The sequence below is a fragment of the Glycine soja genome, chromosome 12, assembly GCF_004193775.1.
Source record: "Glycine soja cultivar W05 chromosome 12, ASM419377v2, whole genome shotgun sequence".
In the NCBI taxonomy this organism is placed as follows: Eukaryota; Viridiplantae; Streptophyta; class Magnoliopsida; order Fabales; family Fabaceae; genus Glycine; species Glycine soja.
The window spans coordinates 11585011-11602779 of NC_041013.1; the positions used below are offsets into that span (position 1 = coordinate 11585011).

General features: G+C 33.2%; 2 protein-coding genes across 6 annotated transcripts; one reads left to right on the top strand and one right to left on the bottom strand.

Annotated features, from left to right (window-relative positions):
- Positions 1 to 1832: 1832 nt before the first annotated feature.
- LOC114380450 (putative E3 ubiquitin-protein ligase RING1a) lies at positions 1833 to 8249 on the top strand. 2 transcript variants are annotated; one of them, XM_028339518.1, is made up of 10 exons: positions 1833 to 2111; positions 2203 to 2227; positions 3545 to 3603; positions 5778 to 5859; positions 6028 to 6148; positions 6235 to 6276; positions 6686 to 7189; positions 7281 to 7388; positions 7657 to 7878; positions 7963 to 8249. In XM_028339518.1, exons 1-10 carry the CDS (start codon positions 1994 to 1996, stop codon positions 7987 to 7989), a joined length of 1308 nt encoding a protein of 435 aa, XP_028195319.1. In that variant the 5' UTR covers positions 1833 to 1993; the 3' UTR covers positions 7990 to 8249. The 2 variants fall into 2 exon arrangements, with proteins under 2 accessions (XP_028195319.1, XP_028195320.1); XM_028339519.1 differs by having other exon boundaries at positions 6692 to 7189.
- Positions 8250 to 12276: 4027 nt separating this feature from the next.
- Positions 12277 to 17516, bottom strand: LOC114378520 (protein TPX2-like). Of its 4 annotated transcripts, none has more exons than XM_028337121.1 (19): positions 17205 to 17516; positions 16225 to 16307; positions 16048 to 16146; positions 15454 to 15966; positions 15272 to 15370; positions 15043 to 15162; positions 14793 to 14945; positions 14622 to 14684; positions 14426 to 14506; positions 14187 to 14342; positions 13975 to 14106; positions 13764 to 13847; positions 13546 to 13665; positions 13293 to 13459; positions 13091 to 13199; positions 12932 to 12991; positions 12736 to 12830; positions 12537 to 12645; positions 12277 to 12474 (listed from the first exon to the last, which is right to left on the bottom strand). In XM_028337121.1, the coding sequence occupies exons 1-19, from the start codon at positions 17359 to 17361 to the stop codon at positions 12466 to 12468; spliced, it is 2409 nt and encodes an 802-aa protein (XP_028192922.1). In that variant the 5' UTR covers positions 17362 to 17516; the 3' UTR covers positions 12277 to 12465. The 4 variants fall into 4 exon arrangements, with proteins under 4 accessions (XP_028192922.1, XP_028192921.1, XP_028192923.1 ...); XM_028337120.1 differs by having other exon boundaries at positions 12277 to 12505; XM_028337122.1 differs by having other exon boundaries at positions 12277 to 12645; positions 15454 to 15656; positions 15801 to 15966; positions 17205 to 17515.
- Positions 17517 to 17769: the final 253 nt, after the last annotated feature.

Sequence of the window (17769 nt, forward strand, 5' to 3'; positions counted from 1 at the left end):
TTAAAAAATGATTTAAGATAATAAAATTATCCAATAAAATATATACATCATGAAATAATTTCCATTATTAATAGTTATAAATGATATGTGTAGTATATCATATATCTAGGTTTAGATACTAAAATTCCCATACCTATTAAAATTTATGATAATTACAAGTACCTGACCCATGAGCATTAAGTGGATATCTTAATCATGATGGGTAGTTTTTGTGGATATCCACTGGTATCCATTGTCATCCCTACAAGTGACACTTATTAATTACTTATGTAACAAAAGGTAAAGTACTGAACATTTTAGATAACATTCACTAGTGTTAATGCTGCAGACTGCAGTAAGGAGCAACAAAGGTACGAGGTTGGGATTCATTGCTCGTGCTCATGAAGTAAGTTGCCAGTTAGAACCTCGTAAGGCAAAAAAGCCTATGCTTTTCGGTGGTCAATTATTCTGGGGTCTGAGCTCCTATTGCATAACACAATGTTTGAAATTTGAATCTGACTGCCTCCAATTGGTGCAAGCATGGAAGAACTCTATTCCCTTGTATTCTTAATGATTATGATTGCAGGAAGTTGATGCTTGGATTGAGAGACAGAGGCAAGACTCTAAGAAGTAGGTGTAAATTATAAAAAATAAATTTAATGAGTTTAATTATATAAATATAAATGAAATAAAATATAAAAATATAAAATTTTATTTATAAATTTAATAAATTTTAAAAAATGAGAAAGTAAAAGTGTACATCCTCAATTGGCTTTAGGTCTGCCACTCCCAAAGAGTGGAGTTTGCTATGAGAGCTGCAGACAAAGCTATACCCATCATGTGGCTGATTTAGCCTTTTTGGTTTTCGATTTTTGTTGGATAGAGGAGTTCTCATCCCATTTGATCCAAATCATTATGGGTCATTTTTATATTATGCTTTTTCATCTATTTAACAAAATCCAACATTTTAACAGTGAACAAAAAAGGTACCATGTCAACGTGCGACAATTCTAGTTTTTTCTTTCTTTTATTTACAACATCTCTAGTTTTGTTTTCTTCCTAAAACCTTAAAATAAATAGCATTTATCTATCTTAAAATGAACATCCGGAGTAAAAATTAGTGATTTTAAATTTTGGAAGGATGAAAACTAAATATCTTTTTTTATTATAGTTAAAATCAAAATTCACTCGTTTAAAAAAATCAACCTAAAGTTTACTATTTCTTTTTTACTAAAATCATAATTTGCATATTTATTTTATGTAAATTTTATGTAAAATATAATTTTTATATTTTAAAACATATTTTTATTATAAATTTTAGGTTTAAATATGTTTTGATTCACTATAATTAATTTTGATTTTGATAAAAAAAATCTATTTATTTTTTGTCTTTTAAAATTGAAAATCAATGTTTTGGTCTTTAGCATTATGTGATACTCTTTGAAAAAAAATGTTAAGTAACCATCCTATGTCTATGATACAATGTGAAACCTCTAAATTTTTTTTATATGATCCTGAGAATAAATCTCATTTATTTATCTTAAAATAAAGGTTCGTATAAAAATAGTGACTTTAAGTTTAAATGTTGGAGGAATGAGAATTGAAAAAAAAAATACAATTTACGAGAACCAAAATTAGACCTTACTCATTTTACAAAGATCAAAAGAAATGATTTCATATTTTAAAATGATAGAAAAAGTAACAAATTTAGCCGGACTAAAATCAAAACTCACACACTGAAATTATTTAATTCTAAAAATAATAAATAATTATATAGAATTTGACATTTATGTTGTCACACCAGTAAAAAAAAAAGAAATCCAAAGTACTGTTATGGGATAAAATCCAATAATGGACTTAAGATTCACCTAAGTGGATCATATCGCACGCTGCTGCAGGAGAAAGGGAGAGAAAAAGGAGGCATTGACACCAAAATCGCGAATCTGATTCATTCTCCTCTCTCGCTGCTCTCTCCACCACCACGCACAGACTGACTCACCAAATAGCAATATCAATGCCTGCTCAGAAGCGTTCCTTCCCTGATGCTCCTAACGATCACCACCGTCACGCCAAATATCACCACCAAGAAGAAGAAGAAGAAGAAGAAGAAGAAGATAATTACAAATCAGATGGTTCGGCTTTGTTTATGTATTCATTTCTTCTTTCTTTCCTTCTAGATTTTTCTATTTTCTTCTTCTCACTTTTCCTTCTTTCTCTTTTCAGATTCTCCCCCCGAAGACAAATCCGAGTACGCTCTCTCTCTCTCTCTCGCATCATATATACGCATTACTGACGAACTTCTACTTTCTCTTTTGTTCCGTTCGGTGTTGCCGTTTTGATCCAGCTCGTGTCGTTCGAGCCACGACGCATGCCGTTTCTGAATCCCCCCGATTCGATTCGTAATCGGTCGTTTGCATGTTTCGATTTTCGTCTTCTTCGTGCTTTTGCGACGCCTTCGTTTTTTATTCGTGCCGTATGTTTTGAATCATAACTGTTTTTGCTCAGCAACGTTAATTAGCGTTGAAGATCTCGTTCAAAGTGGTTTTGAACTGTGTTTTTCTGTCTTGAACAGAACGTCATTTGCTTTGCGTCAAGTTTTGGATTCATGATAAAAAGAAAAAAAGTGGTTATATAGTTGAATAGGGGATTGTTTATTACTTGTTCCTATCGTAGATTATATACTTTTGGACCGTAACTGGAATAGTTCAGGTTATGCTCATAGATTTTACTACGAACAATTGCATGGTGATTTTATTACCCTGACGTTTTAGTTGGGTGAAGAAAGAAATGAATCATCGCATGGATCCATCCACGAGTTATTGTGTATTTTAAATTATTGGGAAGGGTTTCGTATTGCATGTTGAGATTGGAAGTGATGATTTAGAATGTCATGGTGCTGTGGTTGATGACGTATATGAGAAGCAGGATAATTTTGTGAAACTAAAATTAGGTTTTAGTAGTATTCATAAATTCTTTGTTGCAATGAGGTCAGTTTTGTCCTAATTCAGATGTGTTAAAATAACGAAGGTAATGCTGTCATAGATATGTTCGTTTGAATTTAAAGTTTGTGTCCATTAATGACTTGTAATAAAAGTGCATCGTTTTTTTTTGTTTTTTGTTTTTTTTTTTTTTTATGGAAGAAGGGTGAAAGTGTTGCTGATAATTTAAAATAAGAAGCAAATAAAAAATTGACACCATGGGTATCTGCAAGACTGCAACTTAAGTTAGAAAACTACATTTCTGCCCCTTTCTGGCTTTTTAAGTGGCTATGGTTTGTGTTCATGAAATTTTTTCTTACAAGCATGTAGCAACTTTAGAGAATTTATATGATCAAGGAAGGCAGTGGGAGTGGCCACTATCTAGTATTAACTACAATTAAACTATTAAAAAGCTGCTGAATTGACTATTTCACTATTAGCTGTCATGTTGGTGAAGATTTTTGTGACTACCCAATCAATAATACAAGCTATAGACTGCATTATTAGATCTCAGATTTGGAATATTAATTTTGTTTTACCTATTAAGTTTATATAAATAAAAGCTTATGCTCTTTCTTTTTTTACAGGTATGTGTTTGTAGAACTTCTGGAAATACGCAAAGAAGTCCAATGTCCAATTTGCCTAGGTATGTGCTTGTTTTTTCTTGTCTGATAGTTCTTGGCACAACTCTGCAATTAAATTATATATGTGTGAATTTTTTATTGCTACTGTTGGTGCAAAGAAGGCCACTGGAGGTATTGGTGACGAAACTAGATTGCATAGTTTAGCCTTGTAGAAAAGGGGTAGAAGGAGACTAAGAAGAACATTGGAGGATATTATCAAAAGGAATCTCATGGTGAACCTGATAATTTGGTTTTTGACTGAGCCCAATGATGTTATGTGATGTATGTAGGAGACCTCATCTTGTGGGATAAGACTATTATTGTTGTTGCATCATGCTAAACTGGCATTCCATATATTCCATTATACTTTTACTTAATTGGAAACCATGTGTGTCCAAATGATTTATCCACAACTACTCTATCATTTATTTCCTCTTTTTGACCCTCACAATAGGACTGAATCATCTACATAAAATCATGCATTGTGACATTGGCTCTTGGATATGCTCAATATAAGCACATCTGAAACCAAGGTAAAATGAGGCTCAAGGTTGACCTTGTTGTATAATATAAAGAAGAGATCAGTATGCAAACCTCAACAGACATTTTCTTTCAACACACTCTATTTCAACGCTGCTGTCTTCTTTGCCAACACTGCTTTTATGTTTTATTTGGATGAGAGTAGCTGGTGGAATATGCGTGTGCATAACAAATGGGTATCACTGTATGGGTGGGTTTGGATAGAAAAAGAAATTTTTATGCTATGTTTGGTTGGGTGAAAAGAAAGTGAGGAAAATTTGAAATTTGAATAGAAGAGGACAGAGGAATCTTGATGATGATGAAACTCAGGGGGATTGGAAACACTGACATAATTTCATTTGTCTCATTTACAGGTGGTTTAGTTGTTTTGTGTGTCTTTCATTCCAAATCACTTTGTAGTGGAATTTCTCCCTACTGCCACTGTACTACAGTTTCTGTCTCTTTCAAATCTTCCTTTCCAAAATGCAAATACCTCCTGTGATTCAAACAGTACCCTGGAGCATTTTATACAAAAAGTGTGGATTCCCAATATTAGAGTATATGATGGTAGCTTAGTTTATTCACATTGTGGGCGCACTGAAGTGTCAATGACACTTTAATTCTGTTACTGCTGAATATGTATAAGAGTGGTATAGAGTTCATTAGGAAGTTAGTGATTGGTTGGTCAGTTAGAAAATGCATCTATCTGTTGTAACAGCTCCTATATGTACAAGAACCACACAAGTTCTGTACCAATCATAACAACAATTCACAGAGATAATTTTTTCTCTTAATTCTCTGTTTTCTCTTGCTTCCTACCATTTTCTCTGCAATCAAAAACTCTAATTTTGTATCATGAATGAGTTTGTTTGGACCCTGAGCCATGTCTACCATCAAATCTGTTTCCAACCTCAGCTGAGTTCATGTCCTTCCTCATTGTCTTACACCATTGTGGTTTGTCTTGATGAGAATAATTTTCTGATTTTGAAGCAGCCAATTGATGTGGTGATCAATGGTCACCATTGTAGTTTGCTTCAGTGATGGATCATGATCTTGGCTGAGTCAGCGATGCATATCTTATTTGTGAGCAGCAAGGTTGGCTTTCATTCTCATGGCTTCTGCTGTCACTTTCTAATTTTCTACCCAAGTGTGTCATTTGTGTGTGTGCACTCATGGCAACTGCATGTGCTAGTAGATTCACAACTTCAATTCACAGCTGTGTGTGAAGTTGTGCTAATTTCAGTGGGAGCTTCAAAACACAAAAGAAAGGATCTCATAGTCCATCAAGGATCTGGAACAGTGTTGAAACTAGAAACTCTAAATTTATTACATAAAATATAAGAGAATGATTATCGATGCAGCAGCTCAAATGCATATAACTGTGTTGAGTCATGATTTCAAATTAAAAATTCCAAAAGATTCAAGATCTCAATATAGTCTGTTTGATGTATGCAATTTTATATAGTTTTTCACTGTAGATCTAGTGTTTGTAGTCAACCATAATGTGGCTGCCCATTGTTTTTCGCACCTATAATCTTAATTATGGTTTACCAAGTAGTGCTGGATTTTATCCTTGAAGGAAATTTTTTAAATCTGCAACTCATGTTATGCTCGAGTTTTAACAAATATCTTGTATGGTGGAGATATAACCAAGTATTTCTGATGCTTACTCAAACAGGTATTATTAAAAAAACACGTACTGTTATGGAATGCTTGCACCGGTTTTGCAGGGAATGCATTGACAAGTCAATGCGACTAGGGTAGGTCACATGAAGCTATTCCATTCCAGCTTTTTTCTTTCTTTTATTTAATTAATATGCTCCTGGTACTTGTGAACTAGGTCTTCATCTTGCTTATTTTTGTGTTTATAAGAAAAACCATAGTAATGTTTATGTGAAGCTAGATTTATCATTTATGTATAATCTCAGGAACAATGAATGCCCTGCTTGTCGCACACACTGTGCCAGCCGTCGTTCTTTGAGAGATGATCCAAACTACGATGCCTTAATTGCAGCTTTATATCCTAATATTGAGAAGTATGAAATAGAGGTATAAATTCACTTGTTTTGTAGTTAATATTTAACTGAGCTGACATAAACTTTCACAATATTTAACTTATACTACACTTGCTGCAGGAGCTTCAATTTTGTGAAGAGGACAAGAACCGCAATAAGCAGGTGAATATTTCTTGATTTGACATTTTTAATTATGCTTTAACTTTCAAATGTATCATATCATGTGCATAATAGTGACATCAGTAAGGAAAGTTTCATCAGGAATGTGTTATTGACCGTATCACACTCCTGGGGTATGAAGGCTCAAATCAAAGCCTTTCCTGGGAAAGTTCATATAGCAGGCGTTGATAAACTTTTCTTTCTTTTTTCTTAAAAGCTGATTTGTTGACTATCTGTGTGGTTAGTCAAAATTCCTAAATTCCCATCCATCAATTTATACTTACTTACTGCTCAGGGTTATCCATATTGATTTTGAATTTTTTCAGTGGTCAATATTCTCTAAATTATCAGATCTTAGCATGTTCAAGAGTACTTTTGTTCCTGGTTTGTCATATAATAGCTTTTCTGATAGATTCAGGCTTCAATTGCAAAAGTTGCTCAACGACAATCTGAAGCACTGGTTAAGAGACGTAGAGATACACCAGGTTCATTTGTGACAAGATCACAGCGCAATCAACAAAATGTTCTCTCTAGGAGACAAAACCAAGTGATAGATAATCAAGGATCTGAAGATAATGAGGATGAAAATGACAATAATGAAAAGGACTCATCTTCCACAGATGAGCGATGTACAGAACTCAGGCAGAGAAGGCGAAAGAGGCAGACCAGAGGTCGTCCTTCTCAGCCCTCATCATCAACAGCTAGTCCTGATGGTGGATGCATAGAAAGTGACATGGATATAAGAATTTCTTCTAGACCGGTGTCAAAACCTCAAAAATTAACTTGGGGAGGGGGTGGTTTTAGGAGTCACACACGACATGGCAGTGGCAATGGTAGCAATAGCAAAAGTTCCCGTAGTAGTCGCATGGCTAAGTTAGTTGATTATCTCCGTAGCTTGAATGAAAACACTGATGAGGTATTTGGTTACTGCTGAATCCTTCTTTAATGATGAATATATTCCGGTTTCAGTTCAGTTCAATTTATGGATGCTATATTCATGTTTGCAGTTAGATGTCCATCTCATTCTTTTGTCTTTGGACAAACAAAGTACACCAAGCTTGCAGCAGCCACACCTTTGCTGTCGGCCAACATTGTCTGTGAAGCACCTTTGTGAAGTGAGATTCTCTTGAATACTTGTTTCTGGCAATGATAGTTTGTAGTCAAGTTAACTTTAACAATGTTGTGACGTCATTCATCAATACCTGACTTTATTGGTTCACTTTTACTAGCTTAAATTGTTGATATTCAGGCATTAAAATAAAAGAATGCTTTATTAAATTTGTTTAGCAAACTCTTTTAAATTCTTAATGCTCTCTTTTGTGGACGAACTGAATTTAAGCATGATGATTTTCTAATATTCTTATGCATCCTTTTTCTGCATAGTATGTTGCTCATCAGACACCTTTGCCGGTTGAAGAAGTTGAGATATTGGCAGTTAAAGGATGCTGCAGTACAGTTTGTGACAAGTCATTTGATGAAACTTCATCCTCTGATGAGCTAACTACGCTAGTTATAGATCCTAGCAAAGATGAACTGGAAACTCTGCAAGGGCATGAATCTTTGGCAGGGATTAAATCCAAATGCATATCTAAAAGGGAGCATTTGGTGAGTATCAAGAGTCTTTTTCCCAATATTATTGTGCTTCGTTCAAGTATTGACGAAATTTTATCCTTTTTTCTGCTGCTTCAGATTCTGGCATACAGGAGGAAGGAATGAGCATTATAGACATTTTTGAGATTTATGAGTGCAGGGCTTATTCTGTACGTACATAGGAAAATTTTCGACTACAAAACTATATATAGTTAAATAATATGTACCTCCCGAAAGGTTATATAGACAGTTTTGATATTTATTGATGTCAGGACTTATTCTGTATGTACATAGGAAAATTTTCAACTAGAAAACTATAGTGAAGTAATATGATATGAACCTCCTGAAAGGTCATTTATATACAAGAGAGTTTGTTTCAACTTGCATGTAAGTTTGGTACATAAGGCTGCGCTGTACTCGCTAAAATTTAATACAGTTTTAGTTTTATTTATTTTCAATCACGCTTAACTTCAACTATCAAGCACTGACATAGAAAAAACAAAAACAAAAACAAAAAAAAACTATCAAGCACAGAGGTCTTACATGTGGATATAATCAAAAGTGGCTTAGTTACTCACGTAGTTTTTATTTTAGGTTGCAATTAGGTTTTTTATTTATTAAAAGCTGTAAAATAGTCTCTCAAGTAACAATCGGCGTTTTTTATTTTTGGAAAATGATTTTGAACTTTTTTTTCTCTTAAATATGTTTTTGGTTTAGGTAAGTTAACATTTTTTTATTTTTGGTTCTTGTAAGTTTATTTTTCTAATTTAAGTCCATATAAGTTTGTATTTTTAATTTTAGTCCTTATAAAATATTTTGTTCAGTTTTAGTTCATGGAAGTGTGAACTTATGTGGACTACAAATGAAAAATTAAAATTTTATAGGGACTAAAATTGAAAAATCACAAACTTACAAGAATTAGAAATAAAAAAAAAATTTATAGAGACTAAAATTGAATAAGTGTTACAAGGATTAAAATTAAAAAAATAAAGTTATAAAGATTAAAAATATATATAATTTTTTTATTAATTGAAGTCATGTTCATTTGCATAAAAATTATGAAATTCAATGGAAGAATATGGCTTACGAGCAACCAGAAAATTGTTTTTTTTTTTTTTCCAAAATCAATGGAAGAATTGCTCATAACACTTACTAGTCTAAGTATTAGTTGGTTTGATGATTTTTATATAAATAAATTTAATGAGATAAGTTATATGTTTTGAATCAATAAAAAAATTGTTTGAAATTGTGTCTCAAAATAAAAAAAAAACAATCAAAACGTACTATAAAGACAAGTATATTTAAGGAAATCTTTTACAATTTTTAATAATTAAATTTTGTCTTAAAATAAATTTATGGAGGACTTGAGTAATTTAGCCACATAAGTACCATGTACAATACCGTGAAGTTATGAAACTTCCAAAATTTTATTTAGATCTTCAAATTTATTTGCTATCAACCGTTATTAATATATCAATGCTGAACTCATTTCGCACACAAGAACTTTTTAACTGTTTTTTTTTTAAGGAAACAACAGTTAAGATTTTTCATTCCAAATCAAAGACGGAAAACAAGTGAGAATATCAAAGGAATGGCTAGAAGCATTAAACAATGATGCCTTAGATACAGAATGGACAACATTATTTACTTATCTTCTCACAAAACTCACTCTACAGTTGGTATAACTTAGAAGAATGAATGCTCTTAACCATAATATCATGAAAATCAAAAGGCTTATTATATTTTTGATTCCTAATAAATATTGATTTTATATTTATTTCTTAATAAATTTTTATTTGTGATGAGTCTCTAATAAAATAATAATTTTATTTTTATCCTTGAAACTTGTTTTTAACCCATAATAAATTAGTAAATTTTATATTTATTCCATGATAAATATTTCTCATTTGTTATTAATACAGACTAAAACAACATTTGTTGATTTATTAGAAAGAAAACACAAAATTTTTTAATTTATCAATAACTAAAATAAAATATCAAGAATAAAAAGTAAAAATATTATTTTATTAAGGACAACGCAAAACAAAAATTTATTAAAAAAATATAAAAGTTAAATATTTATTAAAAATTAAAAACATATTTAAACCAAATAAAAAAATATCATACATGACATTTATTATGCTGAGTGACAGATGTAAGGGCCCTTGCCCCCAATCCACCATGGGATCCTTATGTATATATATAACAAAATTAAAACTAGTAAATCATATATCTAATTTTACAATAAAATTAATAATAAATATTTTTGATAAACTTATTATTTATTAAAAATAAGATATTTAAATAATCGTGCAAATTTTTTTTCAAATTCCTCATTTAATACACTTATGGATCCGTCTTGTTATGTTGTACACAATTGTTTTACAATCACTCTCAAGAATAATATTTTGATAAGCAAGCTGTGGTGTCCATTGAATTGCATGGTATAAAGCCCACGCTTCTGCTTCATGAGGTCTGGGGACGCCATTGAAGTTGCTGGTTTTGACTCTTATGAAGTCGCCATTTTCATTGCGAGTATAGAAGCTAATACCGAAATAATTGTTATTTGAAAAAATGGCCGCGTCCAAGTTGCACTTCAACATTGAAGATGGTGGTTTCTGCCAATGGTTGTTCCAGAGTCCAGACCAGTGTGATCATAATTTTGGGAAGCACGGAGATCGAAAATCAAAGCTTGAATGCTGCAGCTGCAACAATATTTCCTTCAGATTTGGTGTTGTTTGAGCAGAAAGCACATTGAACTGGACATTGTACTCCTTTTTTGAGCCAGCTTCTGCCTCCACGCAGCAAACTCCACACAAAATGCTTGATCTTAGGCTGGATTTGAAGCTTCCACAAAGACACCCAACTACTAGGAACTTTCAAATGATTGTTATCTAAAACAGTATCCATAATGTTATGATAGGAACTTTCAAATGATTGTTATCTAAAACAGTATCCATAAAGTTATGATAGGAACTTTTAACACTATGCATACCGTTTAGAGATAATTTCCAGACCAGCTTATCATCAGCCATGGTGTTGAAAAGAGGCAACATCGTAATTTTTAAGACATCTTCATTTGTGAACATAGTAGCATCAAGAACTTTTTTTCATGTGTTTGTTTGTTGATCAGTAAGTGCTCTCACTAGTAAACTTTCATGGCCAACAATTGTAGGAGATGAGATGTAATAGTTTTCAGCTGAATTTAACCAAGGTTGGACCAGACTTTTATAAAATTTCCATTGCCTATCCTCCATTTCAAGACTTCCTTCACCACTACTCGGGAAGCATGCATGGATACTACGCCAAATAAAACTTGAATTATGCCCAAGATGAGCATCCAAAAAATCCAAAGATGGACAATTTAGCTTTGAGCACTTTAGAAACTATATTACCATGGTTGGTTTACAATCTCCAACCATGCTTCCCTAGCATGGCTAGATTTAAGCTTGAAGGTGCCAAAATCTCATTCCTCCATATTCTTCTCTCATAGATAATTTCTTCCAATTTAGCCAGTAGCATGGATGGTGTCGAGATGATTGGTCTCGAGTATGGATTTGGGGTGTTCAAAGTGGTCAATGAAGATATTGAAAGAGTAACATGACTCACTTCAATTTTGATTATTTTTAGTCAAATAATTGACAACATCAGATCAATTCATTTTAATAGATGAAATTTGGTGTAAGTATAAAGTTTCACACATGATTAAATGGATTTTATTTCATATATATTTATGTTCAATTTTAATAAAATTTTATATAAGATAATTTTGATCATATAAAAATATAATTCAACAATTGAATTATATTTTATATGAAATTATTAAATGATGTAATAGTCGCATAAATCATTATTGATATGACAATTTTTTTAATATGACACTAATTAATGTCAACAACCATTACCCATATCAGTTTTAAGAGATTCTTAGCATGCAAAAAACAATAAAAATTCTAAGGAACGTTTTTTATTACAACAAGGGCAACAAATGCAAAAAATAAAAAAGAATTCTAAACAACTTTTTAATTTTTTTTATTAAAATAAAAATAGTAAATTATGACAAAATAATTATTATAACAGAGCTATATAAGTCTTTAAACAAATAATTATTTTCATATCAACTTTTTTTTTTTTTTTACTTATTTTCATACCCTACCGCGAGGATAAAAAAATTCCAACTCAACATCGGTACATGCGTTTAGTTAACAAGGCGTATAAGAGATCTAACAACGTTAACATGATGAGTGTGGGTTTCTGAATGAAAATGAGTACCCGTTGATGAAAATGAGTGTTTTTTTTAAAGATATGCGTATAAAAATAATTTCATCATTTATGACTTAAAAATATGGAAGAGAATAACACTATTGGAATGAAAAAAAAATGAAAGAGAAAAAGTGGATTTCTCCATAGACATTTTCAGAGGAATTCATAATTTAATTAGCACTATTAATCTCCATCATTCTAACTTGTTTTTGAAAAATATACATCAAAGAATTAAGATTGGGTACCGAGCTATATAAGTTTATTACACAACAAACACCTAGATGTCAAGGATTCAAGAGTTCTTGAACACTAATCACAAGTTGGAACTGAAAAATTGAGTCATCTCATGTCTTGGAACTGAAAAATTGAGTCATCTCATGTCTTGGAACTGAAAAATTGAGTCATCTCATGTTAGCAGCTGGACTCGAGAACACAGTTCCATTGAATACCTTCCGTCTTTCCTTTCTATGGAGTACACGCAAATTTGGTGACTTGGGTTTCGTTATGTCCTTTGAAGACCTAAAGCAACATTTGTGAAGATTAATAAGCATTCAAAAATTCTACAATGTAAAAAAATGGAAAGTTTAGTTCGGTTTATTAAACACATACTTTTGGGGACAAAATGGATTATCAAAATTAGGAACTGGCCTAGCATGCGGAACCATTGTCCTTCTCATCTGTTTCAACGCTTTCTCTTCTTCTATCTGCATTTCATGGTTACAATATATGAATCATTTGTCCGATATGCAACCAAATTTAGTGGTCAAAATAGCAGACAGTAAGTAAAGTAACTTGGGTATGATACCATTCTTGCTGCTTCACTCTCTTCTCTGTATCGTTTGTACATCATTTCTTTTTCCTTAATCTGTAAAGAATAAGCTATTTGAGTACTGTAAAAAAAAATACTTTTCTGAATTTTCTTTTCCAGAGTAGCAATAAATAGGATATGGAATTTTTTGGTTACCCTTTCATCAAATTGTGCTCTATCCACAGCCCGATGATTCACATGTAAACTAAATTCCTGAACTTGTGTGAGGGGTTTGCGGACCTTCTCTGGAAGGGGGATTGGGTCCCTGCATATTTAGTAACATCCATGGAAAAAAATTAGTTCAGTTGTAGGTTTTGTTTAACATTGCACGTTAAAAAAAGTCTTGATTGTTGCTCACTCTTTTAAGATTGGTTGTGCCTTAAACGCTCTCATCTGAGCCTCTTCTCTTTCTGTTCTGTGTCTTTCTTCGTGTTCCTTTTGTATTTCTTCCTCGTGTCTTACCAGGCTCTCCAATTGGAATGGCTCTGGTCTTGTGCATTGCTTTGGTTCTGGTTTTGGTGGGATCTGCGTACGATATTAGTGAATTTAATAATTTTTTCAGTTTGCAAATAGAGATGAAAGAAGCACCAATTATTGACAAAATTCAGTACCACAGGGTAATCAGTGGTGTAAGGGTATGGATTAGCCTTGGGAATCCTTGCGTTTTCCTCTTCCCACTGTTTCTGCAGAAGGTCCATGACCAGCTTCTTCTCTTTCTCAGCACCTCTTTCCTGTCATGGTTAAGAATGACATGGCGTTACAAGAACTAGACTAAAACACTGTGTTGCATTAGCCTCTTCCAGTCTTCAACTAAGGGAAAGTAACGAACCTCTGTGTGGAGATGAAACGGATTTGGAGTCGTGTTTCTTGGGATTGGGTTGTGATTACGTGCAGGTTCAGACTTCATAGAAAGCTGCAACCAGAATAAATAATGATTACATTTCACCGGGAAAAAAATGATAACAGAATTTAGAATCTTTTTATATTCTAGATTACTGAATTTTCTTTATGAACAGATACTTCATTCTAGACTACCTTACCTTGCCAAATAAATCAGCCATGGCAGCAGGTGGCGGAATCCTTTCATCAGTGGCAAAGTGAAATTCTTGAGGTTCGGTAACATGTTTCTTGGTATGGCAAAATACTCCAATATCCCCTTTACTTTCAAAGATCTGAAAGAACAAAATTCAGTTATTTAAATGAAAGAATAAAATTCTTAAAATTGGGTAGACATCTCAGTTGGCACTATTACCTTCTTATTTAGAGGTCTTGCCTTGAATTTAGGGGCCTTTTCAAGCTCCTCTTGCTCTAATTCTAATGAGCTTTTCACTTTGGGTGGGCGGGCTCTTAGTGAAGTTTGGAGCAAAGGTGTTTTTGGTTCTGTAAGATAAGGCTTCCTTGAACTCTCCTATTTTTTTTTTAAAAAAAAATGAGAGACTATTGATCGAAGGGAATAATGTATAGTTGGAATCAGTTGTTTCTAAAAGATACCTTATGAGACACCTCTGTTGAAGCTATTGAAGCTGTATCTGCATTCTGATGGGCCCTAGCCAAAGTTTCCAGATGAAATTCCTGAAGAAAATGAAAAATGTCAATAATTCAAAATTTACATTTGGCACTTGTAGTGTATAACTGTGTATATATTATAATTTGCAATTCAATCTTCTATTCTTTGGTTATGGTTTACCTTAAATTCTGGTAGCTGTGGTGTACTTCTTGGAACGGGAGGCAAAGTTGCAGTTTGCAAAATCTAAAATAGAACAACAATCAGGTAGGAGAAAAGAAAAAAAAACACACACATAAATCTAGAACAAATAGAACAAAAATCAGGTAGGAGAAAAGAAGAATGAAATAATACCTTCTTATTCAATGGTCGAGCCTTGAATTTTGGGATTTTAGCCATCATTTCTTCCTCAAGCTCAGCACTACTCTTCACCCTAGCTGGGCGAATCCGCTGAGATGTCTCAAATTCAGGCTCCTTAGGCCTAGTCAATGTAAGTTTTGGTTTTGTCTGGATCAAAGACATAAAGAATATTTAGTAAGAAATATTCAAACATGGTGCAATAAAAAGATGAAATGGGGATAAAAAAGTTGGATCCGTATATTACATGAGAAACAACGATGGGCAATGACAGGTCTCTGGTACTAGATTGAAATTTTTTCATCATTTCTGCCATTGATACAAATGGTACAGAGGCTGGTGTTGCTGGTGTTTCACGAACATAAACCTTTCAATACACAATTCAATAAACTAAGTAAAAAATAAAATAAACAGCTAAAAATTTGATGCAGAAAGGATTATGTTTAATATATGAAAATTAAGGGCACAAAACAAACCTTTCTGTCCTCTTTGTGAGATTTACTAGTGCTAGTAGACACGGTTAAACCCAATTTTGACTTATTATGAGGCAATGTCTGATGTTTGACATTCATAATCTGGAAAGTTAAAAAAATATAAATAAGAATATATTTCAAGTAAGACCCCAAAAATAACTTTAAACTGTGAAGATAAAAGTTACCTGTCTAGATTTTCCTTCATCCAATTTTTGCCTCTTAATGGCTTGATTCTCTTGGACCAAGTGAGGAGTCCCTGCAACGCTCTTCACTGTTGCTGACTTTAACTGAGTTTTTGTATTCGTGGCCATCTTCTTATTATGGGTCTTCTTGGAATTAGTTGATGTGGCAACTTTTTTCGGTAATGCTGGTTTTGGTGTGCAAGCATCTTTTGCTACTTCAACGGATGCTCCTCCAGATGAAAGCTTTAAGCATGCACTATCTTCTTTATAATCATTCTTATTATGTGTCTTCTTGGAATTAGTGGATGTGGCAACTTTTTTCAGTAATGCTGGTTTTGGTGTGCAAGCATCTTTTGCTACTTCAACGAATGCTCCTCCAGATGAAACCTTTAAGCATGCACTATCTTCTTTATAATCATTCTCACTTCTTTCTTTATCAGGGCAAGGTGCATCATCTTCCTTTACAGTAGTCACACTCTGTGGTTTTATATTGGTTTCCAGAACATTTGCTGACGTCTATTAAAAATAAAATATAATCAGTCAAAGGAACCAAATCTATGTGCATGTCTTATATCATCAAAATTGAAGCAACAGTACCTTCTGCACTTTGTCAGCTTCATCTTCCTCTGTTTTGGTAGTCATGCTCTGTTGTTGTACATTGGTTTCCAGAACATTGTTATCAACACTAGCAAACATCTATTAAAACAGTAGATTATCAGTTAAAGGAGTCAAAATTAAAGTATATATCTATATCATCAAAATTGAAGTAACTACCTTCTGCATTTTGTCAGCTTCACTAAAATCACACAAGGTATCCACAGTAATAGATCTACCGGTCTTGATTTTAGGCATGAATGCTGCAACAACAATATCAAAACCCAAAAAAGCTCAACTAAGTAATTCTTTCATACAAAAAAATGCAAACCAATTAAAAGTGTGTCAGGCTCAAGACTTACTCCACTTTCTGAGACAACATATAGAAGAAAAATGACTAAAGTTTAGGCTGAGAGCTATTCCCCATTCCCCATTCACAACACATAACCCTCAGACTCTTAATTGAATTATTTTGGAGTGGAAGAGTTGAATTTCAATTTCCTATTAAACAAATAACAGACTTGACCACCTTCTGAGACAACATGTAGGCTAAGAGCCATTCACCATTCACAACATACATATATAACCCCAAGAGTCCAGACACTTAATTGAACTGTGTTGGGGTGAAGGAGTTGAATTGAATATCAATTTCCTATCAGACAAATTACAGAGTTCGAAACAAAGCTGAGAACGAAAAGCTTCAGCTTAAGCCAATAGCATAGAACCACGCGCAACTAAAATCCGAGAAGCAATTGAAAACAAAGCAACCTCATAATACAGTATAGGACAAACTGAAATAGTGAACGAAAGAAGAATTCACATCATAATATCATCAACTATGTCTGTCATTTAACACAACAATTTGTTTCTCCTGTTTGATAAAAATGCGATTCCACATATATAAAAAATAAAACTATCAAACCAATAAGAAAACCTAATTTCCTCCACTTCAACTGAAATTCCAGTCTTCCAAAATTTCCGATCAATTTAATCGCCTAGGAATCAAAACTTCCAGACAAAAGAATGGAACCCTAACTTCTCTCAATTCTAATTCCTAACCTTATAATGATTATAATTATTATCATCATCACTTAGAACGTAAAGTAAGGGATTAATGTAGATTGTAAAGTGAGAAAGAATCAGAGAGAAGAAGAACATACGCGAAGGAGCGTAGGAGAGAGCGGAGTCGAACCAGAGCTCAGCCTTACGCGATTCCTCATCAGACTCTCCTTTGACGAAATCGAAGAATCGCGGCGCGGAGAACTCGTAGGTCTCGTCGATCACGGTGGCGCCGCCGGTTTCCTCCGTCACGGCCATTTTGATTTCCGATTATTAGGGTTTTTCCGTTTGGGAAATTGATGAGTGATTAATAAGAGAGGGAGAGAGCGAGTTTGTTTGGTGTGCTACTGGGAAAGGAAACAAGAGAGGGAGGGATAGTGTGTGTAATGTTTTGGGTGTCCAGTGCAACGGTTACTTCCCTAACGGTCCAATTTTTTTGAACTGTAGTATGAAGCGAACAGATTGGTGTGTGTGTGTGTTTTCTTAACGGCTATTTCTCATCAACACCACGCCTCAAACGTTGTCGTTTTGAGGAATCCCAATCTTTACCAATCTTCGGTGAGAAAACAGAAAGCATATGCCATGTGTAAAATTAATTAGAATCTACTAATATACTAATAATAGTGTAAAATGTCATCCGATTACATATTAATGTGTATGATATTT